The 27,109-nt window shown below is 42.9% G+C and overlaps 1 protein-coding gene across 1 annotated transcript; it reads right to left on the bottom strand.

The window, feature by feature from the left end:
• Positions 1-1,592: 1,592 nt before the first annotated feature.
• RTF1 (RTF1 homolog, Paf1/RNA polymerase II complex component) lies at positions 1,593-27,018 on the bottom strand. Its single transcript, XM_082240072.1, has 18 exons — positions 26,788-27,018; positions 18,414-18,524; positions 18,092-18,239; positions 16,379-16,580; positions 15,231-15,345; positions 14,458-14,569; positions 11,722-11,857; positions 11,044-11,221; positions 9,979-10,061; positions 9,237-9,324; positions 9,051-9,158; positions 7,761-7,838; positions 7,271-7,392; positions 6,921-6,978; positions 5,949-6,026; positions 5,166-5,261; positions 4,838-4,949; positions 1,593-4,200 (listed from the first exon to the last, which is right to left on the bottom strand). The coding sequence occupies exons 1-18, from the start codon at positions 26,863-26,865 to the stop codon at positions 4,094-4,096; spliced, it is 2,010 nt and encodes a 669-aa protein (XP_082096198.1). The 5' UTR covers positions 26,866-27,018; the 3' UTR covers positions 1,593-4,093.
• Positions 27,019-27,109: the final 91 nt, after the last annotated feature.

Below are 27,109 nucleotides of genomic sequence, written 5' to 3'. Positions count from 1 at the left end.
ACAGTGTTTAACTGTTTGAGCAATTCCACCCCTAAAACACACAACCATTGCAAATAATTAAAGTACGTATATGTACAATTTCCTAAGGAACTCAGTTTTATGAAGGGTGGTTTCCAAGTAGCTTATCCTTTCAGCACCAGGTTTTCTGCTTGTGCAATGGAATTTGCCCTCCTCTCATGGGCCCCCTAGATAAGTTCTAGGGATTCCTGCAACTTTCCAGAGCCAATCTGGGGAGGGCATGAGGCACATGGAGGGGTAAGAGGGGGAAGTTTAACTGCGCTAGCGTAAGTCCTTGCATTGACAGAACACATTGGTTGAGTCCAGCCCTATGTCCTCGGTAGAAAAGGCAGTTTCACCCTGGTGCCCATCAGAAGACCAGCCACAATGATCCTCCTCTTAATTCGTCTTCTCTTACAGTTGTAAATAGTCCAGGAAGCATATCTGCTTACACAGAGCTGAAGATCCCCAAGCAAGGACCTGAACTTGCATAACTACCACGTCGCAGGTATCAGGCCACTACAATCCTATCTACTGGATAAAGACAATCACTGCTCTTCAAGGAGCCACAAGACTGCTTTACAGCAGATTCTTATAGGCCTGCACATTGACACAATTAGCAATTTAATGCTCTGGGGCAGAAGTGCAAGCAAGCAAATCTGTGCAGGCACTTGCTTTTTCATTTGAGCATGACTTGTGTGTATGGTATATAAATTGAGCAATTTCCAGTTCATTTCAAGGAAATGGCGGGTGTGTGGTTGTTTTGTTTACCTAATACTTCTGAATAAAGTATCCAATAAGAGATAGTTTGCCTGTGAGGTGTTCAAGACATGGTCTCTGCTCCCTGTGTGGGTCCCTTCCACCTGGCCTGGAAGGACAGGCCCCCCGACTGAAGGCAGCTACCAAGGCTGCTGCTGAAAGCCTCTATATGACAATAATCCCATTTGAAGTGTGTTATGAGAAGCTGCAGTAGAGAGCGACACTAATATGCCTATTTTTCACAGGCCCAGTATAATGCTGCTGCTGCTTTGCTAGGACTTTGAATTTAACTTGTTTTACTTGTTGCATTGATATTTTTTTATCAAGTGATTGTAAGGCACTTGCCTTAGCTGTTCTCTACAACTTGTGTCTACACACTGGCATGCCACAACATGCTTGTTTGTGGTGAGCCAGTTTGCTTCTGACCATGGCTGTGACAAGTGAACCATTAGCTATCCTGAAAGATTTTTACAAGATAAATTTTTTTAAAATGAATGGCTCACAAGGCCAGAATTCAGAGAGAAATGTAAGGCGCATCCAGGGATTTACTTTAACTACATTTTAATCTTGCCCTTCCTTCAAAAGGAATTGCATCTGTTTGTGCTTCTGAAACAGAACAGAACTCCAAGCAAGCCTTTCCATCTAATCTTAACTGCTCTCTGTCAAAATAACCTCAGAAGTAGTACAATGATTTATTTTACACTCAACCGGAGACAAAGCTCAAAGTGGATTTGAAAAGCTTTGCGGTAACTATATGACGAGTAGTCTGGACTCCTTGAGTTGTGTTGCTCAAGGTCTGCCGAGCACCTTACAGCAAAGGATGAAACAAGAGCAGCTTTATTAAAACCAACCAAAGTTTATTTATAGAAGTCTATACATTTGTAACGAATGCTGCCGAGACAATGAATTAAAGCAAATAAACCCATCCCTCCCAATGAGCCTGTGTTGTCGCCACTCACTGTCACATGCACTTAAAAGAGGAGAAAACATTACACCTTCATACACAATTAGTTCCGTAGCTATCCCAGAAAAAATATTACTCCCTCAATGCATTATTCTCAAGTGAAAAAAACACAAGGTGACAAGGAATCGTCCATTACCTGTGTGAAAGGAGAACCTCTTCTAAGTTTGGTAAGGAGGGGATACATGAGGATGGCGACCTCATTCACTTGTGTCCTAAAAGTTCCACAGTGTTTTATTTGATCAACTCCTGTAACCCAATTGGAAAGGATAAACTGATGCATTATTTACAACTTAGGGAGGCCTTCCGTACTCTGATTATGAAGCCCAACATCAGGAAGTGCATTTCGGCTGCAGACTGCCATGATAATTAGGAGGGATCATAAGAACATTAGTTTAACATTTGCCGGCTCTTTCCTTGCTCCTATGCCATAGCTTTGCAAATATTGGTGGGCAATCAGAACTCTGTCAAAGAGTTTTGGACTTACTATCTCTCTATATCAGAAATGTTGGTATCAGGGAGACTGGCTACTACGGATAATGTTGCTGACAAATAAATCCGAGTGATAGAGATGCATATCTACATAGCATATCATGATGGCTCCCCAAACATTGGCAGATTCTAGAAATCCACTTTAAAAAAAAAGTTAGAAGCATGTATGTCAATAAAAGAGTCCACAAGCGCTTGAGAAAAGTAGCTAGAAAAAAGGCAGAAAAACAGAATGATTACATATTTACACAATAGTCTGCAAAGCTATGGACTATGTAGTAAATAAAGTCACTACGTTTACACAACTTGACGAGAACCACTTCGGGAGGAGGACTGTGTGTTCCTCCCTAATCTTAAATAAGGAATCAAAGAAGAAATAGATTAAAGCATCAGTAAGGATTCCCCAGATCACAGCCACAAGACTCAAACTTCTATTCTGATGTGAGCAAACATTTTCTGGGCCTGCTTAAGAATGCTTCACGTGTGTTTGGATTTCTCCTTTTAATCCAGCTTCAGGAAAGTATCCTTATTTAGGGCACTTTTCCAGCACTGGCACTGGCATGATCCGACAGATCACTAATGTTCATCAATGTATGCACAGTCTTAGTTCAGTATAATCCATGGTAGTTCATTTTGAAGAGCTCTTTGATAAAATGTCATTTATTTACACTTCGATCTTTACACCTGAGTGATTATCAAGCAGTCATCTTTTTCCTATTCAGACATTCCATACATACAATCCTTATGCTGGAGTTCAGCTGCACACGTTGTACCAGTTACATATAGGTCAAGTTAACTGCCCTCTTATATTTTCAATTTTTTACTGTACGCTTTCCATTCTGCAGAATAAGATTAAAATATAAAATAAAATAAAAACGGGAGGCAAATGAAAAAATAATAATTCTGGCTATAAAAGGCAATTTGGTAAGGGTGCAAAATGAAAGATCAAAAGGTTACATGGTTTGTTGTGGGGTTTTTGGGGTGGGTGGGGGAAGAGATCCAAGCAGCAGCCAGGAAGAATAAAACTGCCCCACCTACCTGTAGCAGGAAAGTCAAGGGCACATGTACTACTGCTTTACAAAGACAGTGACTGGGGGGAAGATGAGGGAAGGGGTTTTTCTAAGTCTGTGTGAAGGAACAGTGTGAAGTTACACAGCTATTGTCAGCCAGGCTCCCTGTTTGTATAAAATAATAAAATAATAAAATAATAAAATAAAATCACATTTATTAAATTGCCCCTGCTGTTTTGGATGCTCAAATATAGCTGGTAAAAATTCAAGACAGATTTAAAGAACCATGACAGATACAAATTTACTGCAGGTGAAAATCGATTTTTTAAAAAAACTATCTGGAAAAAATTCACACAACCCACCCACCCCCCACAAAAATGTACACTTTCAACCTAAACCAGTTCGTAAAATATACCCTTCTCCACAGCTAGGAGAAAGGGGAGAGAAGACGAGGGAAAAAGTGCAGGCGACCTTCACAAGAGGTCTTGTGCCACGGTTTAATTTTCCTTGCTTGTGGTGGTTGAGACAGCCAAGTGCTAACACAGCTTCTGCCACCAACAGATTCCTGCAGAAATCCAGACTCCAGGTTAACACTGAATACATACAGCCAACTCCAAATAGCTGTATTAACAAACAAAACAAAACTAAAAATAGCATGGATCCATATTTGTGGGTGGCAGAAAAGGGCAAGAAATGGAGGTCTATACAGTAAAGAGTCAATGATTTATATTACAGATGGCTGGCAATTTTAAAGAGTCTCTTCCCAGCTCTGTTGCTGCTCCAACCCCGAAGGGCAAACTGAAGAGGGAGGGAAGAAAATAAAGGGCGGGATATCATGTAGCATGCAGGATCAGAAGCAGCAGAGAGTGGGGTTTGCTCAAATAAGCCCCCGCCTTTTCTTGTAGTCCTCCAGGTTCAGTGATCGCCGGGGGGCGCCATCTTTTGCTGGGGGAGCCTTGGAGGTGATAGCCAGTGTTTTGGACTCTGTTGGGAAATAAGGCACACATACTAGGTGTGTAACTCAGCAAGGTGCATGGCTCTCTTCAAACAATCAGGCTCAAGGGAGTGCATTAACTCTGCAAGCTTTCTGCAGGGGATAGCCATGATTATTAATGTGGTGCCAGCAGTGTAACATAAGTAAAAAAAAAAAAAAAAGAGTTCTGCCTGCCCCCCGAGACACTGAGCAGAAGACAGACCTAAGAAACTTCCAGTTCCTACAGTACAGCAGACCCCTCCTCAGATGCAGCGGCAAAGGAAAGCAGTAAATCCAGCAGGATCTATGAGGGCAGTGGTGACACCAAACCAATGGTGGCTTCTCTCAACTTTAAACCAGCTCCTCGGTCTAAATAGAAGCTGCACTTTTTGAAGTTTCTGGTTCTTTAAGCTACGTTAACCAGAAAAAGAACAGCTCTACTAACAGAAGTTCACTTTTTCAAAGTTATGGCTGCTCGTAGTTTCTGCCGGGATGCACAAAATTTGTGTATTTTCCATTCACATGCTTTGGATTTTTTAAAAACCACCCGGCTATTTTTTTTTATTTTTTATTTGCAAGGTGGCACCTAAAACTTTTCCTTTTCTACCACCTTTACCTTTCATTCCCTGAGGGACAGGCACAACCTACCTGAGCTGGGAACCTGGAGATCAATCTTCACATCAAAATCATGCACTTTGAAGAGATCCTCTGAGAGGTCACTGGCAGTTTTTGAATTCATATCTTTGTCTTTTCCCTGACTCTGAAACAAGAGACATCTTTTAATATCAAGTAACACAGAAGCTTACCCAACCATGCTTTATTGGCTATAGTGTCTGAAAGGTCCCATTGTAGACCCCATTCTATTCTTAGACGCAGCTTGAGGTTTAAAATGTGACTATTTCACATGGTGGCAATTCCAAAGGTAAGGATTACATGATAGAAGCATATGCAACAGCAAAAAGTTGAGGGAACTTGCCTTGCTCATGTCCTTTGGAGCATCTGGCAATACACCTGATCCGTATTTTGCATTAAGTTGGGCAAGAATAGCAGCTTGGACAGCAGGATCTCTAGACTGTGACAAAGGAAGAAATTTAATGTCAGGTTGAACAATGGACTTGACCGTTTATAGGTTAACATTTCTCTCTTCATACAGAAACAAGTATGTGTATAAAGGGAGGAATTAAAGGTAATACTCTTCTAATCAGCACAAGCATTTTAGCTTGTGGAATGGAATGGAACAAACCTCATTCCTCAACACTGTTATGGGGGATTTCCCCGACCTCCCAAAACCAATTTTAGGGGGTAGGGTGCGCACAGAGGGAGGGGGAAACCCCATTGTACAAGTGGAAGTCTCTGAGCGGGGCTTCCACTGAGAGGACTCATTAGCTGAATCCCAACCCTTAATATATCCCGTGTACCCATATCCCACAACTCAATAAACGTATAGTTAGAAACATATACACTATCTTTCCAAATGGTTTCAGTGATTTTCCATGCATGACAGAAATACTCTGCTTCAGTTATAAAAATGGGATTTGCACACCAATACAGCACTCTGCTGAAACAGGAAATTAATATACTGTTCTCCTGTGCAGTGGGCAATAGACTATAGTGCTGCCTTCTTCTAGATACATTTTCAGTGATCCACACCTTATGTTGCCGCATCTAGATTCTCTCTCTCTCTCTTCATACACCCCCCCCCATATGTGAATAGCTTGCTCTGCTCCCGATTGCTGTCAAATCTCTGCATTTTACTTACGTTGGAGACTATTGTGGGCTTACACTGCCGCCGAGTAAAGGGATCCATCTGTTGGTTTTTCATACTGTGGCTTTCAGCCTGCAGAGAGAAATATGAAATATGCAGTCCTGACTTGCCTTATACTTTCCCCAGCATATCTCCAAATGCAGCTCCTCGGAAACAAGGAGAGGGCTGCTGTCCCTGTGCCCTGCTTTTGGGGAGCCCACAGGCATGTTTTTGGCTGCTAGAAAACAGGATACTGGACTAGGTGGGCCTTTAGTCAGATCCAGCAGGGCTCCTCTTAGGTTCATAATGAGAACAATTCGTCCACCCCACAACTTATCAGAAAGCTAAAGTAGGACTGCAGGTGCTGATACTGCTTGAGCAATTCACAAATGGAAGGTTTAAGAACAATTGGAAGACACCTTCCATATGTAGGAGCCCCAAGTGAGTATGTTGGGAAAAACATTTTCTTCCTCATTTACCATATATGCAAGACAGGATTGGGAAGGGTGAGAAAACAAGCCTATGGAGGCTGCGACTACAAACTAGAGTGCTAAACATTTCCCTTGTCTTCTATCAATAGGTTTTCCCCTACCCTAGGCTCTTAACAATCATAAAGCTTTCCTGGTTGAGACAGTTTCAAACCACAGTTATATAGTGGCACTAAAAGCCAATGGTCGCTGTAGCCCTTTCATCATCCCAGACAGGAAAATGTGTTTGACAGGGAAAGTCAGCCTCCAGCAAATGCTATTTTTCTCATGTTCCTGCTTTGATAAATGGACTGGACCTTTTCAGCAGGCAGGCTTTAAGTTACTTTATCACAACAGTGCCACTCAAGTATAGTTGCATGTTATTGCTTGATACTAAATGGCAATATGGTAAGGCTGTCCAGAAAATTATACGTCATCGTAAAAAGCAGCAGAGAGTTCAGAGAGCCACCTTTCCCATGACAATATATTTTGCCTTCTTTGCACTATCAACATCACTCACCACTAGAGCCTTTTCAGATTCCACAATGTTCCATTCTCGATTCCTCTGATTGATGTAACTGCAAAACGAAAGAAAAAGAAAAGGTGTATGTATTTCACTTACCTCATGTATTAGAAAGGAATTTTGAAATTCAGGATCTCAACAAGCTATTTTTCTAGAAGCCACTTTCTATTTCTTTTTGAAATGACTGAAATGAGAAATAAATTCTGAACCCTGAAAAGTAGCAGATTCTGTCCAGATGGAAAATTAACAAGATCACTCTGAAATAACAGCAGTGACCAATACTGGTCACAAAAGCAGTATTGCTGGTTTTCTGTCCCCATGTCTATTATTAAATATTAGGTACCAACCTGATGGCTGAAATATTTTTCGTTCGCTGGCGATCCAAGGCCTCTGCTCTCTCCTCTAACTCATTAAGCTGGTCTTGAATCTGTTTTGCTCTGTCCTGATCTCCCATGTCTTCTGCCATGGCCTTTAATAAAAATAATTATTTGTTAGGAATGAACCACTGTCGTAGCATCAGCTATGTGAATTGATTAAAAACCATGAGGTTATTATGTTGTTAGTTCAACCGGTTATGTGCTTTCTTTCTTAATAATATATTATACTTCAGGATCAACAGGGATCTGACTCAAGGCAAGAGAAGCAACAGTTAGTGCACTTATCAAATTTGAACAAGTTGTGTCAATCTTTACAAAGGATTCTCAGCAATAAAGGGGATACTGCCCCCCCCTCGGGAAACAAGTTAAGCAATATTACTAAAATATATATTGAAAATGGCAGCCTTAATCTTGAAAGAAATTATTTTAGGGGCCATTTCCCAGTGTCACCATATTTTACCTTTTCTTTTAGTAGCTGTGTTTTCTTCATGGCATAGTTTGGTGGTGCTTTCCGGAACCTTTCTTTCTCTTTTACAATCTACAAATGCACAAGGGGAGGGGGGGGACATTATGAAAGGTGGGCTAACTGATAGTTAGTTATGAAAAAGCTGCTCTGGCTCGCTCTATTCAAACACTGACAAGCCAGGCTAAGGTCCTACATCACTCACTTTGTGGCCTGCTGAAATTTTTGTTCCTAGCCTGTATTTACATGGTACAAGAACAGTAAAGAAGCATTCTAAAATTTATTCCATCATGTTAACACACTGGCTGCATGTCCACTAGCCGACAATAATCTATCAAGAGTAACTGCAGTCTATCTTTGTTGTTACATGATTACGGGTGGCACTGTATTTTTCGCTCTATAAGACGCACCTGACCATAAGACGCACCTAGTTTTTGGAGGAGGAAAACAAGAAAAAAAATATTCTGAATCCCAGAAGCCAGAACAGCAAGAGGGATCACTGTGTGGCACTCCCTCTCACTGTTCTAGCTTCTGGCTTAGCTGCGTGCAGCCTCTTCAGGGCAGCGGGATGAAGGCCCCCCTTGCCCAGAAGAGGCTGCACGGGGCTAAGCCAGACGCTAGAACAGCAAGAGGGAGCTCTGCACAGTGATCGCTCTCGCTGTTCTGGCTTCTGGGATAGCTGCGCAGCCTGCATTCGCTCCATAAGATGCACACACATTTCCCCTTACTTTTTTAGGAGGGAAAAAGTGTGTCTTATAGAGCAAAAAATACGGTAAGTACTGCAGAGCCCAGCTAATTTCTCCTGTGGGCAGATGCTAAGAAACAACAACCCATCTCTCCTCCTCCCTTACAAACCTAGTCTTTAGTGCCTTACTCACAACAGAATACAAGTCCTACTTCTGCTGTGATCTAACTTTTGCAAATCTGAAGTAAGTAGAGTAACTGTGATATGCCAACAACACTAAAATAGGATAAGAACCAGAGATAGGGAATCCATAGACCTCCAGACATTTTTGGGCTACAACTCTCATCATCCCTGACCACTGGTGCTGCTGCTTTGGGCTGATGTGAGTCCAACAAAATCTGGGTGGCCACAGGTTTCCCATTCCCAATATTAACAGTCTTTTTCAATACGATGTCTTTCCCAACACAAACAGGAAGTCTAACCCATCTTATCTTTACAGAACTAGAATCTGGCACCTGAGAACATCTAAGAGCTCACCTACCTTTCCATTGTGAACCTTCAATTGTATGGGTTCAGCTCAAAAGTACATTTTCTTCATTTACCTCCTCAATGTCCTGGTCATTGAATTTATAGTTGAGGGCTTCTTTGATAGACATGTCCTTCTTGTTTATCTCATCTAGTGTTGGTAGCTGCATCCCGGCAGAAAACATCTAGATGTTAAGAGAAATAGTGTCAGAGTACTTCACTCACCATTCAACACTCCTGTTTGGAAAAATGGAAATACTTACAGCTTCCTTCCACTTCATGAACTCGCTCTCTGTGAATTCTTGATTGGAGACAAATTCTAAGCGGAACACACGCTGGTCACTGCCATGCCTGCATAGAGAAGGAAAAAAGGAGCCATCATTCCACAGCACCTTCCCAAGGGCAGGACAGCAGGAGACAGATATAAAGTGCATTTATACCTGGCTACTAAGTATACCTCTGTATAGTGACTATGTTACGCTATCTCTACTTTGCTACAGGAAGACACATTATAAATTTGCTGGAAATGGTGAAGGGGGAAATGTTAGTAGGAATAACATAGCATACATTCACTCAGTTTCACTCAAATATTTGTTTGGACGCTCCATTTTTTTCATATCTCTAAGGAAAATATTGGGAAGGCCTGAAATCAAGGAGAAGGTCCTGATGGAGGAAGCAATTTTCATAGATTTCCCTTTTGCTCCTCAAGCCACCTCCCACACTCTTTGAGGGTCCCTGAAGCTTCTGGAGAAGTATTTCAAAGAGCACAGGGGAAAGAAGGAATAGGCAAAAATTGCCTCCCCTCCAGTCCTGCAGTGGGAGCGTCCTGTGAATTCTGTTGAGCATGAGGAAGTCCTTGTGCAAATGGAACAACTTCGTTGGATAAACTCCTCTGTGCTCAATACCCTGACAGAAATTTATCAGCTTCCTACTACTCAAGGATAGAAGTATTTTGGAATTCACCTCTCATATACCACACTCTCAAAATGATGGAGCAGGTCTTACCTTAACTGCAACCCTTTGTTTGTCCTGGTACCTCCAAGCTGATAAACCTTTGCAGTTTCTACAACACCTGTTATTTCTGCCACCTATATAAATAAAGATAAAGTGAAAAAGGATGAGTACTTCCATGGAGGGGGAAAGGAGTCAAGGAGAGGCAGACTTAAGAAGGAGCGTCTAGATGGAGCTGGAACAAAATGCCATGCCTACTGGCACATCTGTAATGGTGTTCTTTGTTTCTGAAGCAATAAGGCCTTATCTCATAAATAAAGTATAATGGCAACATTTAAATTGCAATGGCTTGGATCGAGAATTGTTCCTAGTGGTGCGCGTATTCCCTTAGAACAGCGGTTCTCAACCTGTGGGTCCCCAGATGTTGTTGGACTACAACTCCCATCATCCCTGAGCTCTGGCCTTGCTAGCTAGGGGTGATGGGAGTTGTAGTTCAACAACATCTGGGGACCCACAGGTTGAGAAAGGCTGCCTTAGAAGTTCTGCTCAGAAGATTCTCCCAGCAATGAAACAGAGATGAGGACTTTTGCTAAATCCCCTTTCCCTCAGCAGGTCAGAGGATGCTCCAGAGCACCAGGGGTATGCAATAATATTCATTTTCATTGTTATCAGCTGCATTCCTCTGCGGAATCAAAAACCTTCTGTTGGCAGATGCTTAAATTTGGACCCAACATAACAGGTGGCAGCTAATTTCACAACAGTGGACTTCTAGTTCTACAAGAGAAATTCCCCTTCCTCTTCTCACTGCTGTACTCCCTTGGTACCTCCCCTCATCTGCTCCGGAGGGTCTTCCAACCTTTGAAACAGATTCTGGGGTGCACAGAGAGCTGCAGCAGGGAATGCATTCTGTTGTGTTGTCCGTTTCACTGGTTAAACAAGGGATTCTATAGATCTTGGTATTTATCAAGAAAAAGAGGACAGCAAGGTGGGATAAGTAAAAGGGCTTCATAACTAATATTGTGTTGGGTAATTACCCGCTTTCCCGTCACCATATATTTGTACAGTGTCCTGCTTCTTCTGGTGTCAACAGGAATTGGGTTTGATCAAGGATATACTCACTCTGTAAACTGGTTTGCTATTGTGGTTTCCTATGCCGATGCGCACAAAGCAGCCAGTGACCGTCTTGGCAAAGAAAGGCATGTGACACCATCGCTCTAGTTTGTGTCGAGATAATCGAACCCGATTCAGTTCTTCAGGCAAGGACACTGGCTGTGATTTAGGAGGGATTTCTTCTTTCCTAGCATGACACAGGAGGAAATATTCAAACAGAATGAGAGTGCCACACTCACGTAACAAAATCCACACATTAACACAGTGGTTCTCAATTTTTATTTTTATAGTGGTGGAACCCTTCACTTTAAACAAAACTTCAGCAAAGCCCTTGCAGTAAAGTATTTTAACTGGTTTTTTAAAAATGGACGGGGGGAGCTTATTATTGGGAAAGCAAGCAAGTGAAAGCCAGTTATCTCACCTGTACGCTAAAGGGTTCAAGGTGGTGCAAATGGTTCTCCTGTCTTCCATTTGATCCCCACAACGATCTTGTGAGGTAGATTGGGCTGACAGGTAGTGAATGGCCAAAAGTTACCCAGTGTTCCTGAAATATTGAAAGTGGGCTTCCCCAGTCCTACTACAGCACACTGGCTCTCTCATAAGATGAAAACAAGCATAGCCCCCACAGAATACTATGAAAGGTATACAGCTTTATTCACTGCCCTCAAGCAGTACTTCAGTACTTACTCTTCCTCCTCATCAGAAGATGAAGATCTGGATGAACGATCAGTTTTCTCACTAGATTTATCGTCTTCTTCTTCCTCTTCATCATCTGAGTAAACTTCACTCGTTTTTAATGGCTGCTTCTTTAAAAGCAACTCAGCTACAAAGAAAAAAATGACATAATTCTCTTCTGTTCAGTTTCCTCGACCAGAGACCCCTTTAGTTAAAATAAGTAAGGCTCTAACCAGGTATTGCCTCAAGGGAGCCCATGCTGTTAGCCGTATTCACATTTTTTTTTCTTCCAAGCTGAGTTCCAGGGCTAAGCATGGCTGAATTCTTTTTGGCTCAAATTACCATATTTTTCGCCCTATAGGACACATTTTCCCCCCTCCAAAATGAAGGGGAAATGTGTGTGCGTCCTATGGGGCGAATGCAGGCTTTCGCTGAAGCCTGGAGAGCGAGAGGGGTCGGTGCGCACCGACCCCTCTCGCTCTCCAGGCTTCGCGGACCTCTCCACAAGCAGCGGGAGCACTCCCGCTGCTTGCGGAGAGTTGCCTGCATGCCGAAGCCTGGCGCGCGCTGAGATCAGCGCGTCCAGGCTTCGCGGACCTCTCCGCAAGCAGCGGGAGCCAGCGCTGGGCTACCACGGCTTGCAGAGAGCTGCCTGTTTGGGGGCTGGGGGAAGCTCGGGCCTCCCCCGCCCCAGCCCTGCACCTGGGGGGGGGAAAATAATTTCCCCCCCTTTATTTCCCCCCAAAAAAACTAGGTGCGCCTTATGGGGCGGTGCGTCCTATAGGGCGAAAAATACGGTAAGCTTTACTGATTACTGCATTTGAGTAAAGGAGATTGCTATTCATCTACCACATCTTACTTCATTGTGTATCTTGGATATAAACCTTAGAAATAAATTACATGTTAGATTTACATGGGCAGCTCTTCAACACAATCATACAAAAATTAGTTCATGTGCACTGGCAATTTGCATGTCTCTTTATATGAATTCTGAATTAGTAAAATGTGTTCACACTCTGAACTCTGGTGGATACCAGAGCACAGATGGTAGATATATTGCCATCTGTGCACCTTCTGATGAGACACTATTAAGGGAGCTGTTATTAGGACATACTACTGTTCAAAGCAACACAGGTGTATAATGTTCACTTGTGAATGCTAAAGAAATACATTTACTGATGTCCATTAAATCTGAAGAACTGCCCACATATGATTGCTCTAGCATTAGCTGCAAGACAAAACATCAACGGAGAACATTTACTAGTTTTGTACCCATTGCCTTTTAAAAACCTAGGTGCTGGGGACAAAACACAGCATGAACAACATTGATTTTTTATGTAATTGATGTTTTGTAACTATACAATATATCCTACTCTGGGATCCATGGATGAAGGGTGTGTTAGAAATATCTTAATTAAAAAAGTGCAAGTGAGCCAGACAGATATCCCAATACAAGATGGATAACAGTTTTCATTTGCATTTGCATCAAGATTATAAGATAAAGCTGTAAGAGGAAATAAAATAAAAATAAGGTTTTCCCTAAATGTTAACATTAGAAGTCTGCAAATCTATAGCACATACAAGTAACTCCAAGAAATGTGCTTTGAAAAGAGTAGCCTGATTAACTGTCAAATAGTCTACACACAGTCTACTGTGTGTGTCACTGATGCACAAAAAACCCAACATCTTGGTTGTTAGTTAAGGGAAAAGGAGTTAGTTAAGAGCTATAGCCATGTTAAAGAATGAACATTGCTTCCTTTTTGGGATATCGTTTTAAAGTGCAGGAAGCTCACAAAATCAGATGCTCTAATGCAAGAGGGGGCAGAAGATTGATCTCTGGAAGATTTGCATCAGCTCAAGAAAGGTTTCTGATTCTCAATCTTATAACAAAAGTAGCAAGGAAATGATTCCACATGCACAATCTGAATTTGCCTGATAAGCTAAAGAAAGTTTTGAGGCAAAAAGTAGAAGGACTATGATGTCTGTTCAGCTCTGATACCCAATATTCCTGGGCTCTGAATCTTTTAATTCTTAAGGCTCATGGATCTTTAGTTCTAGTAAAAAACCCACACAGGACCCAAGTTCAATTCCCACCATCTCCAGGCAGGACTGGGAGAGACCCTTGTCTGAAACCCTTGAAAGCTGCCAATTTAGAAGATACTGGGCTTGATGAATCAGTAGTATGACTCCATAAAAGGCAGCTTCCTGTATTTCCTGACCATCCCGTCAGGAAAAACACAAATTAAATCTTAACAGAAATATCAGTATCCCCAGCCAATGACATTCAGGAAAGAATAAAACTTTTGCGTAGCTTGTGCCTAGTCCCTACATTATCAGGGTGCTTTGGTAGTGAGCACTGAAGAAGCCTTTTAGTTCATATTGAGCAGGCATAGGCAAACTCGGCCCTACAGTTTTGGGACTACAACTCCCATCCTCTCTGACCACTGGTCCTGTTAGCTAGGGATGATGGGAGTTGTAGTCCCAAAACAGCTGGAGGGCAGAGTTTGCCTATGCCTGATATTGAGGGTATAAGTCTATCACTTACTATGAACATACAAGTTAACGGCCCTTAAAAGCATGTAAAGTCACTGAAAAAAAGTAATCAGGAAACTGTGGCTCCCTCCACAGTTAGTTAAACGAAATCAAGGCTCTGTAAAAAGTGTAGTCCCTGGGCATCAAGGAGCACCCACATTCTTTAACTGGAAATGTACTCCACAATAGATCCTTTTCATGGGCTTTTGAACTAACCTGTTCTGTTCTTCCTTTTCTCCCTTTCTGCTTTCAGTTCTTCCATGGCTTGGGATTTCTTATCCAATTTTTCATCTCGCTTTGACCGTCGCTCTTTATTGTGTGACATGACCTATGGAAACACACAGCCACCTCTATAATAGCTACTTAAATTTCGTCCACATCACTTCTCTTTACAATGTTTTGAAGTCTTCTGGATTATTTGTAAAATTTGGTTTGTAATGACCATTTAAAGCTGGCCTGGAATTTATTCTAAAAAAGGTTTTATTCTGCACCACTTCATTAACTTATCTAAAGAAGAGGGCATAAAAACAGACCATTTTCTGCATGCAAATATGTCATCCAGAAGTGCAGACAAGCTACTGTAGCTCTGTTATTGGTCACATTGGCACAACAGAAAGTGATTACATGATTTTCCAAAAATGGAGTCCAGTGGCACCTCAGATTTATTTATTATAAATCTGTTAGCCTTTATAGTGCCATGAGAGTCTTCTTTTTGCTACATTACAACGCAGATACTTCCTAGAAGTGGTTTATCAAAGGACTGCTACCTATATAAGGAATAACGGAAGACAAGACAAAAATGCATTGCTTCTGTTCAGTTTTCATTCAGACCATTATTTAATCTGGTTTGGTTAGGATGAAGGTGCATGATTTCACCTGAGTGATTCTGAGTGATTTCACATCACAAACATCTGAGTAATTTCACATCACAAACACCTGGTTTTAGGCATTTGTTATCACCTGATAAAGTGAGCTTGCTATGTTCTTACCTGGGATTCCTGGATCTGGGTGAGTTTTTTCTTCTCCTGCTCTTCTTCTTGCTTCTTCTTTTTCTCTTTCTTTTCTTTCTTTTTTGCTGTCTTTAATTTCTTTTTTATTTCAAACCTGGGCGCAAAACAAGGGAAAAATGAGTAAGAACCTGCAGTCACTTTCACACATCATTAGAAGTCAAGGGAGGATGAAATATTATAATAGATGAAAAACTCTTAAAGCAGGGATGGGAAGTTATTTTTGTATGCCAACAATTCCATTTCCTGGTGGACAGCAGCATAGATTGGGGGGTGAGTGGGGCTAGAGATGGCAGTTACTAAAGCCCAAAAGTGGGTGAGGCAGGAGCTGGATACAGAGGGACATATCTTTTGTCTCTTTCAACAGCCTTTTATTTTTACCATCATCACTTCTCTCTTCCAGCTCCAGTTATGGGATGAATCTGAATAGTGGCTTCCCATCACTGCTCTAAAGCAAGAGAATTATAAGGAATAGACTGTAATAATAGTTACCCTAAAGGTGGGTGAAAAACATGTCCACCCATTACTGTTACAGACTAGGCAAATTACTGGCAAAATCAGGTGACTTGTTGCTCAGTTTCAAAGCAAAATACCAGATCTAGAAGCTGGCAGGTGAGCCTAAGTGTTTGAGTTGATGGGATTGATCACTTTAAAGCATGACTACTCTAGGACAGTGGGAGGAATTGAAAAGCACTTTTATTGAGGGCAGTGTAATTTTTTCTATCCTCTTCCTGTATTTCATTTTCAGTAGGTTGGAGATATGGTGGTAGGACACTATTTGTTTGTGTTTTTATATGCATATGCGTGTGTAGTGTGTATATGTATATGTGTGTGTAGTGTGTATCTATATCTAATATAGATAGGAAACGAAAACAACACATTCTGACAATTTCTTGCACCCTGCAAAGGATAATTTTATAATCTGCATTAACTCCACTTCTGTCCTTTTTTTTGAAACCAAACCAGCTGGGAAATGATTTGCAGGTATCCTACCAATACTGAGCACAAGTAGGCATTGACCAAAATGAAAACTAGCAAACTTACTAGAAATACGGACATGAGGGTGCGTGTTGCATATGTAGAGGGCACTGAAATTGTTATTTAAGTTAGCCTTTAATCATAAACCTCACCTCCTCTTTAGAACCTCTCTCTTCTCTATCCGATTAAACAACTCCTGCTCCCTCTCCTTTTCTGTCATCTGTTCTAGCCGAGCTCTGTCCTCTTCATCACCCATGAGGTCCTCCCCATAGCCATCAGTGAACTCATCTTCTGAAGATGAATCAGAGTCTGAGCTGGAACAAGAGCTATTGCTTTCAGAGTCAGATACTTCACCTGAAACAAAACAGAAAGAATCCACTCTGCTGAGTCAACTGCAGAACTCCAGATAAAAACCAAGGACATTTGCCTGCATACATTCCTTGTTACTATTGCTTCCCCTTCTCCCCATCATCATCTAACTTTGTATTCTAAGCTCCTCAGGCAGGTACCTGTCTTTTCCTTTACTACTTTGGAGCATGCCATGTACACTGGTGGCACTAAAATACACACATACCTGTGAGAAAGTAGAAAGTATCACTAACAAACCTTGACTATGGCAGGAGAAAATACATACACATTATTATATTTTTTGTTACTCCTTAATAAAGTAAAATTAATAGAGTATGTGGGCCTCTGCATAGGATGGAGTTGCAGGATTGTAAAAGAAAGTTACTTTTAGGCAAAAAGTACAGGTACAGCCCAAAGGTCTAAGAATGTCAGAAAGATTACAATACTGAGAATACCAAAGCCACATTCAGATGTATTATTCGTTTTACTCCAAGGGTTCAAAGCAGGCTACAGCAATGGTAAATGAAACACATTCCTTAAGGGAAAGAAAAACTTGTCAACTCTTACCATTAATCATGCTGTTTGAGGCTGATGGGAGTCCAACAAGACCTGAAGGACCACAGATTTCTCACCTCCAGTGCAAAGAATAAAGGAGCGGCCTCATACACAATAGCAAGCGGCTGAATACTATTAGCATATAGCTCAGACAATCACAAGAATGGTCCAAGACACTAGGGGAGGAATTTAATATTGCCCCCCTCTGCACACTGTTCTGGAGGTTCTCCCAATCCTTGCACAGGGCTTCCGCTAATGAGACTCATTAGATCAGGCATAAGCAAACTCGACCCTCCAGAGTGGTGTAGTGGTTAAGAGCGGTAGACTCGTAATCTGGTGAACTGGGTTCGCGTCCCCGCTCCTCCACATGCATCTGCTGGGTGACCTTGGGCTAGTCACACTTCTCTTAAGTCTCTCTGCCTCATTCACCTCACAGGGTGTTTGTTGTGAGGAGGGAAGGGAAAGGAGATTATTAGCCGCTTTGAGACTCCTTAGGGTAGTGATAAAGCAGGATATCAAATCCAAACTCCTCCTCCTCCTCTTCTTTTGGGACTACAACTCCCACCATCCCTAGCTAACAGGACCAGTGGCCAGCGATGATGGGAGTTGCAGTCCCAAAACATCTGGAAGGCCGAGTTTGCCTATGCCTGCATTAGATGAATCCCACACTAGATTTGTAGAGGGAGGAAGAAATGATTAGAACAGACCAGGAAAATAAAATTACACGTATCTTATTACGGAAGGCTTAAACCATTGTCCCTTTCTTGCCCTTTACATCTAAATATCTAGAGTGATAGGAAACGTTAAACAAGCACACCACTGTTTTACATATGCTTTTAGTACTTCAGCATAGCCTACTGCAAATATAAAAATAATCTGACCTGGAAAAACAATCTAAGCCCAACAGAAAATGAGTGCCTACAGAAAACCACCCACATTACTGACATGGTACATCCTCTTACCCTCTTCAGGTGCTGAGCTCTCTGCTGAGCTTTCTTTGTCAGAACTGCCTGATGAGGCTGCTTTGTTCATCTGTTTCTTCATGGCTCCTTTTTTCTCTGCTTTCCCAGTTTTCACTTTCTTCTTGTTTTTAGAACCTCCGACTGTCCACTGTATCACAGGAGAAATGAAGAGAATCATGTGGCAAGGCTGAGGCTTTCCCAAACAATCAAGTTAATTTTACAGGAGACAGGACAAACTACAAGAGAAGCCCAGATTATAATACTGATTTATATTGCAGAATCCACACGGATTTGATGCAATCCACTTATTCTTGTGGCTTACCTCTACATCGCTGTCTGAAGTCTCAGAATCTGAAGATGCTGTAGGCTTACTAGCAGGCGCTTCTTTTTCCTCAGAGTCACCACGTTTCCGTTTGGCAAGTGATAAAAGCTCCTGGTAGGAGAATAAATATACTGTTACCTTTAAAATGAAAAGACTCTAGCCCTATTAGAGACACAATTTTCACCATAGCACTTCTCCATCAACTCTTCAAATATGCTGTCCCTTAAAGTACCAGTGTTATCACGTGGTGTAATCCGCTGTACAAACCATTAAAAAACCAACTTCGCATGCATACAAGCAGGGCTTTCTCTTTTGCGACCCAGCTCCTCTGAACTCCTTCCTAAGTAAAGTCCACAGGTGCCCGGCCATACAAACTTCTAGGAAATGTGTTGCAGTCCACTTTTAATGCTTTGGAAAGGCAGTGTGAGGGCTGTGAGGGGCATAAAGTGTTGCCAAGGGCTACCTAAAATGGTATCAGGGGCCACATTCAGTCCTCAGGCAGTGTGTTGGACCACCCTGCCTTAGACATTTTAAAGCACACCCATGAGTCACATTAGTACATTTGCTTATTGGAGTGCTCCCCCAAGTAACAACTTACTACATGGGAGGGCTTGATACATGTAACTTCAACAGTCAAACAGCTATACAGATCTCTACAGAATTCTACATATCCCAATGGCCTACTTCACATAGGTGTTTGGGCTCTAGGAGATGAGACAGGCAGCTTTGCTCCTTCCTGGTCATTCTGATGCTATGCTGAGCTAAGCCCTGGTTTGGTTTAGCGTGTCATGCAAACCCAGGCTCATGGTTTAGCTCTCTCCAGGCTAACCATGAGCTGTCCTGTGGTTAATTGATAGTTGATAGGGTTTTTTGGGGAGAGAGAAAAAAAAGTATGCCTGACCTGACAACATGCTATGCCAAATCGCAATTTAATTCAGCCAGAGGAAAGCAAAGCAGCTGCAATCTCTGCTCCAAGGCCCGCCACTAAGCTGTGGTGTGGCTTAGTGTGACATGCTAACTAGGCCAGTGGCTGGCACAGGAGGCCAGAGGTGTAAAGTAAACCTTCCAGCCACCCCAATTTCAACCACTGGGAGCACTCCACTGAACAAGGCACACTACAGGGGAGATGGATTTCTAAGTATCAGTGAGTTTGCTATTTAAAAAAAAACAGGAAGTGAAAAACATACATTGAATTTTCAGTAGAACCTGCTACCTAAAAGATGTGTTTTAATTATCAAAGAGGCTTGGTTCAGATGTCATGCTATGTGATAATCAAACTTTGTTTGGTGATCAGAACTCCCCTGCGAGCTTGATTGTCCCCCTTTCCTGGGCTCATACACTTTCTCCCCCCTCCCTTTCCTAGTTAGTGATAACTTAAGAGTTTTCTGTGACCTCTGAACTACAATCACCATTAACCATTAATTGCTCTCAAACAAATTATTCTGGGCAAACCATTGTAAACACTTACCAGGGTGCGAGGGAGGAAGAATGTAGGTGGGAGTGGGTAAATAAGTCTGCAATGCTGTGGTGTGCTCCCAATTGCTAAACCATGGTCTGAAAAACCAGGTAGCAAAATATCTTAACTGGACCACTGTCTTAGTAAAGGTAAAGGTACCCCTTAGTAAAGGTAAAGGTACCCCTGCCCGTACGGGCCGGTCTTGACAGACTCTAGGGTTGTGCGCTCATCTCACTCTATAGGCCGGGAGCCAGCGCTGTCCGCAGACACTTCCGGGTCACGTGGCCAGCGTGACGAAGCTGCTCTGGTGAACCAGAGCCACACATGGAAACGCCGTTTACCCTCCCGCTAGTAAGCGGTCCCTATTTATTTACTTGCACCCGAGGGTGCTTTCGAACTGCTAGGTTGGCAGGTGCTGGGACCGAGCAACGGGAGTGCACCCCGCCACAGGGATTCGAACCGCCGACCATGCAATCGGCAAGTCCTAGGCGCTGAGGCTTTTACCCACAGTGCCACCCGCGTCCCTTACTGTCTTAGTAAGACTGTACTAATATGCAAGAAAGAAAATCCTTCATAAGGATTTGGCATCTCCCCTGCTAAGGAAAGATGCTTCACATTTTCTTCTGGCTAATATTGGTCTATTGTACTGTGAATTATTATAGTTTAGAAAGACCCACAGTTTCCAAGCAACTATAGAAGTGAGCAAAATGGAAGTGAGGTAATATTGAAGTTTCATCATTACCCACAAAGTTCTAGCACTTGCTAGTAAAATCATAATTTCTCTTTTAAATGCTAGATTTAAACTACAAGCAGAAACTAACCTCAAAATCTGATACATTGGCTTATATTAATTAAGCACTTGAAAGGTTAACATCACAATCCTTTATTTGCATACACATTTTCCCAAACATAAACAGCACAGTGATAATTTTGGCACGGAGAAGAGAGCTTCTCAATGAATAAATAAAATATCCCCCTTTCCTCTGAAAGAAAATCAGAAGCACATGGTGTTGCATGCTGTTGTTTTCAAAGTAACAGCTGTCAGACTACATATTGATGCCAATGGCAGCTTCCCACCAGATGTAAACAGCAGCCAGAGAAGGGGTTTTTCAGCAGGATTGTACCACAAGAATATGTTGAAAAATATACCCCCACTACAACTCCAATCCACCCCACCCCCACAATTGCTAATTAAATTAGAATAAAAAGCACCCAAACCATATGCTTAATGCCATGTAGGGCTTGGTGCACAAATGAGCAGTCACTGGACAGCAAAAATGCTTAAGCACTGTTGTATATAACAAAAATGCTAAAAAGCAGTACTGTCTATACAGAAAAACAGATGAATAAGCCCAGAAATGTTGATTACCAAAATCAAGCAATATTTATTGGGTGTTTGATCTTTCTCACCAAATTCTGGGGTTTTCTTTTATAACCATATCAAATGTTTCCTCACTAGTTACAGGTTCCTAGAGATGTTAAAACCAGTATATTGGATCCACAACATTCCTTCTATAAATAGAAGGGCTCCTTCTGTTTATGGAAGGGATTGAGAGCCACCAGACAATTCCAAAGGAGAAGAGGAAGGGGAGATGCTCCAACCCTCTGGAACAGTTTTCCAGCGACACAGTTTTTCAAGGAAGGAGGAATTGATGGGAAATCTGCTCACAGGTATCAGGTTCAAAATCAGTCTCTATGCAAAAAAAGGTTGTATTATTATTATTATTATTATTATTAGTAGTAGTAGTAGTAGTAGTAATAGTAGTTTTCAGTCTACTAGGTTCTCCTCTCCTACTTCCAGATATCTAATCTTTGCCTCCTCTCAATTTTCTCACCTTAGCTCTCTCCACTGCCACCAGCTATTCCTTTCCATGGCTAATCAGATGACTGCATTACACACAGACAACAACATCTGTGCAGTTTTGCTTACAAATTGGCACAAGGCACCCAAATGTATTTCCAAATGTGCATCTCTATTAAAAACTATGTGTCTCAACTTTACACCTTCACCAGCAAACCTGATATTAATATTTACAAGGTCACATTTTCATAAAGAATGTACATTGATTTCTACCTTTCCAGCTTCCTAAGCCACTTATAATCCTAATATTAACTATTTGGGTTTAAGCAAAGAGCTTAAGTGCATACACCTAAGGTACATTTCCAATGAATTCAAGAATGAGTGCTTTACATAGTGTTAATTCAGATGTCCGTGGCCATATCTGTTCAAGTAGGCTGCGAGTTTTGAAACAATTTAACAGAGATATTGCTTAGCACCCAGCTTCAGTAATCATGTAAGGTGTAAACACTCTACTCATACAGTGGTACCTTGGTTCTCCAACTTAATCCATTCTGGGAGTCTGTTCGACTCCTGAAACAGTTTGAAAACCAAGGCACGGCTTCTGATTGGCTGCAGGAGCTTCCTGCACTCAATCGGAAGCTGCAGAAGCCACGTCAGATGTTCAGCTTCCGAAAAACGTTTGCAAACCAAAGCCGATTTGTTCAGGAGCCAAGCCGTTTGAGCACCAAGGTACCACTGTACTACAGTATTCTCCAATTGTTAATGGCCAAAAATTGAAAGTTGGGCTTACTGTGAAGTGCTCTTCTGGTCAAAATGCAGTAAAGGGGTTAAGTAAATCTTCTTGGGGTAGATGGCAGGGCCCAAATCAGAAGAAGTTAAATGCCCCTATCAACTGTTTGACCATGGTAGTTATCACTAGAAAAAAACACATTTAAACGAGTACTCCAACAAGAACAGAAATGAAGACAAAGAAAGACATATTCAGAAGGACATGAAATCACTGCGGGAAACTGCACAATTGTATATAAGAACAACCCTTCTGCACAGTTGCCTTCCATCAGCTTTCGCTGGTGGCCCAGCTGCACCCCTATCTGGACAGGGATAGCCTAACTTCTGTCATCTATGCTCTGGCAACCTCTAAATTTAGATTACTGTAACATGCTATACATGGAGCTGCCTCTGAAGATGGTTCAGAAACTTAAGTTGGTGCAGAATTCAGTGGCTTGGTTGCTCACTGGGGCAAGACAGTTTGAGCATATTACACTGATCCTGCCCAACTGTACTACTAATTAGTTTCCTGGCCCAATTCAAAGTGCTGGTGTGTGTGTGTGTGTGTGTGTGTATCTATATATATAATTTTTACTTATTTTCCATTTTATTATATACACTCACATCATCATTATCCATTTTACCACCCTGGCTCTTAGAGCCATCGACATCCTTCCCTCCCGCCTCATGACTATCAAAATTAACCTTTATATCATTGCAGTTTGTAAATTTTCCAATTCTAATTGTACTCATTATGAAATGACTCGAAATTCAAATAAATATAGAAAGGTAGAAAAATTCTCATTACAAGTCTTCAGACAACACTGCTAGTTATGTTACTTGCTTACAATAATCTTTCAAATATCGGATAAATTTACTCTAGTCCTTTTGGAATACTTGATCACACTGGTTTCAGATTTTTCCTGTCAGCTTCGCCAGTTCTGTAAAATCCATCATCTTCATCTGCCTCAAAGTGCTGGTTTTGATCTATAAAGCCTTATACAACTCAGGACTGCAATACCTCAAGACCACCGCTTGTCATATGAACTGATTCGGACCCTGCACTCATCATCTGAGGATCTTCTTCATGTGGCTCCTCCATGAGATGTCTGGAAGGCGGCAACACAAGAACGGGCTTGTGAAATGCTCTCCCCAGGGAGGCTCACCTGGCGTCTCTGTTACATATTTTTGAGGTGCCAGGTAAAGACCTTCCTCTTCTCCCATCTCTTTGTTTATTTAGTCAATCAATGGCCTTTTAAACTGTGCTGTATGCTATTTCTGGGTTAGCGGAGTCTGTAACCTGAAGCGTCTGTAACCTGAAGTGTCTGTAATCCGAGGTACCACTGTAGTGGTAGTTTCTGGAATGAAAAATGGTCTAGTACCTAGGCATTGTTGGGCTGGATCCATTGGCATTTGCACCACCTACAGAACACCCATAGTATCTCCTACATATTGTTGAGGGAGGACTGACAGAAGGCTTTGACAGTACGAACCAGTCTTTGAAGTCTTAGAGCTGTTGCTGTTTAACTACCAGTTGTGCAACTGGAGGCACAAGTGGCTTGGATGGTGTGATGAACCTTGGAACAGGAGATCCTTAACACAATCAAGAAGATTTTGGGCATCACATGGCAGGACAGTCTCAAAGATGTGTTTTTCCAAGCATGTTCACACTGCTGTCTCAGCGACACCTATTTTTGCTTGGTCATGTCCGCAGAATAGAAGATGGCAGGATCCCCAAGGATGTGTTCTATGAGGAGCTGGCTTCAAACACTAGGCCCATGACAGACCAACTCTGCATTACAAAGATGTCTGCAACCGAGACATAAAGACTGGCAACATCAACCCCACCGCATGGGAATCCCTCGCAGATGACTGCAGTGCCTGGTAACAGACAGTCAGTTTGTGTATCCACAGCAGTGATCAGAGGAAGAACAACCGCTGGGAGGAGCACAGAGAGAAGAAACACCAGAGAGAAGCACAACTGGATGCCTTCAACTGCCCCAGTTGCAATGAAACATGTCTCTCCCATATTGATCTCTATAGTCACAGCAAGTGTTGTAACACTCCAACAGTTTGACTTCACACTCATAGATACATAGAGTGTATCTTCATTGTCTCCTGTGACAAATCAATGCCAACCAAATATAAACCAGGAGATCTGAGAACTATGATTCTATGGGATAGAATGGGCCCCACACTAGGACTTGTATCTTGAGTGGCTGAATCTTGAACGGAGTTCATGCAAGCTGGAAATGCCCACATGAGTCTCTGAGGCAACCAAAATAACAGGACACCCATAGATTTTGTCCTAAGTCTTGGAACCCATAAAAGAACTGGACTGTTTCAGTGCCAAGGCTGTTTATAATAACAATAATTTTATTATTTATACCCCGCCCATCGGGCTGGGTTTCGCAGCCAATATATGTTTATGCATATATTGAAGGATGTTGGTCACTTCCTTAACAGTTGGTGATCAACTGGAACACAGAACTGGCTGACAGACGATGGAGGCTGACTAGTAGGAACTCCGTACACATATTCTGCCGAGAGTGAGAAACCACTGTTGCATCTAAGAGTGAAATAGGGCATGAGAAGTCAAAGGGAGCAATAATGGAAGCCTATAGCTGGACAAGGAGCATGAGAGGCAACAATCTCCTTGAAAGGATCACCCATTTGGAAGTGTAAATCTTATCGGACCGCTTCTGCATCAGAAAAACTGGTGTTTGTTGCGACCTTCACATGAAGCTTTTATTGTGCCCCTCCAAGAACTAAATTGTGATGGCTACATCTCTTTTGGTCTGAAGTACCAAAGGCAATATGATCAACAGGTTTTTTAGATCTAGGCAGACATGAACATCACTGCTCCGGAAAATGCAGACAGTTTTCCATGAGATTAACTAATGCCATGAAAATCCTTGCTTGAATTTCTTTCACAATTAACCTCAGCATCTATATTCTGACCTTCCTGCATGTGGCAGGAATCGGAGGTCCAGAATAATTTGCTATTCCCTGTTCTTCTGTAAGGAAGACAAAATAATATATTCTGAGCGACAAGTCTAATTCTATGGCTCCAACCTGAGTTGGGTCATGAAAGGATCTTTCCAAGCAGGGGCTCAAGAGCAACAGAACACTCCTTTTATTTATTATTATCTTAATAGAAACAAAAAGACTGGGGGTGTCCTCCTCTTCTGTACCCTGTTCAATTTTTGGTCTGCCTTTTACAGGAAATGGAATTTGCAGCTTTGATGCTGAAACTACTGCCCAAGAAATGAAGTTGTATTGGTGAGCTTGCTTTTCACAATCCATGCACTTTGCATACACCAAGACACATAGAAAAGAGACATTAAATGTTCAGGTTCCAGAATCCTCTAGAGTGGAAGACAGACCCCAGCACTCTAAACCAAGCAGAAATAATTGCACCCTGCCAAAAGCCAGAGAAAATGGATATTATGATATTATCTTTATTAGCAGAGCTGAAGTATCCAAAGAGGGGTGGGGGGATTAGTAAAATTATAAGGCACAGAAAGGAGAGAATCTGGCAAAAGGGATCTTGCTGTGGAAGCCTGAACATGAAACACAGAAGACTGTGAAGCCTGGAAAGTTAAGAGAGACCTTATGCAGAATTCCCCATCTGCCCGGCTGCATGTCAAAACTAAACCACTCACTTTGGGAATCTCGGACATTGCAGGAGGAGACTTTTCTCAGTGACAGGAAACACGAACTAAGACGGATTTGTTGCAAAAGGTTCCCTATCCCTCAAAACATCAAGCACCATTGAGTTTCAAAGGAGTCCTATGTAGGTGGGAGCCCAACCTATAGTAGGGGGTGGCTAGCCAATGGCTAATCCAGATGTTGCTGGACTAAACCCCTCACTGCCCCTGACCGCTGGCTGGGGTTGACGGGAATTCAGCAACACGGGGGGACCAAAGCCTAGCCGCCCCCGAGCTACAGGCAGAAGATGCATCGTTGCCCGCCCATCCCATCACCTGGCGGAGAGGTCCGTCCCTTCACTGACGAGGGAAACAACAACAAACCCCCTTCCCCTTAAGATATTATTTCCCCCTCCAGGGCACCTCAGCGAACTGCCTGCTTCCGAGGGAGCCTTGCACCCACCCGCTCCACGCCCCCCTTGCGCCTCCTCCTCACCCACGTTTGGTGCCCAGAGCCCTCCCGCCATCGCACCCCACACGCGAGCCCCGCTCTGCCCCTCCCCGAGGTGCCGAAGCGGACGCACCCGCAGACGCTGAGGGACGGAGACCCGAAGGCTCCCCTCAGCCGCCCACGGAGAGCGAGCCCGGCGGCGGCGGCGGGCGCCGAGAGAAGCCCTGGGCCCAGCTCGGCTCACCCACCTGGTCCAGGTTCTCCTCGCTGCCGCTGTCCTCGGTGTCGGAGTCAACGAGGACCCGGCCTTTCCGCTTCTTCACCATGGCGGCGTTGGCGGCGCTCTGCTGCTCCTGCCGCTGCTCCTGCCGCTGCTCCTCACGGCGGGCCCCGCAGGCGCGAGCGGCGAAACACTCGGAGCGGCCGGGCCTTTGCCGAGCCAGCCGCTCGCCCGCCAGCTAGCGAGCCCGGGACACAAAGGGCACCGAGCATGCGCCATGCGACGCCCCGCCTTCCGGGGCGGGGCGAAGGGCCTGGCGCCGAATGGGGGCGGGGCCGAGGAGCGGCGGG

Source organism: Podarcis vaucheri (genome assembly GCF_965113315.1).
Source record: "Podarcis vaucheri genome assembly, chromosome: 1".
Taxonomy (NCBI): domain Eukaryota; kingdom Metazoa; phylum Chordata; class Lepidosauria; order Squamata; family Lacertidae; genus Podarcis; species Podarcis vaucheri.
The sequence above is the reverse complement of the archived record's forward strand: the minus strand, read 5'-3'. Positions and strand labels throughout refer to the sequence as shown.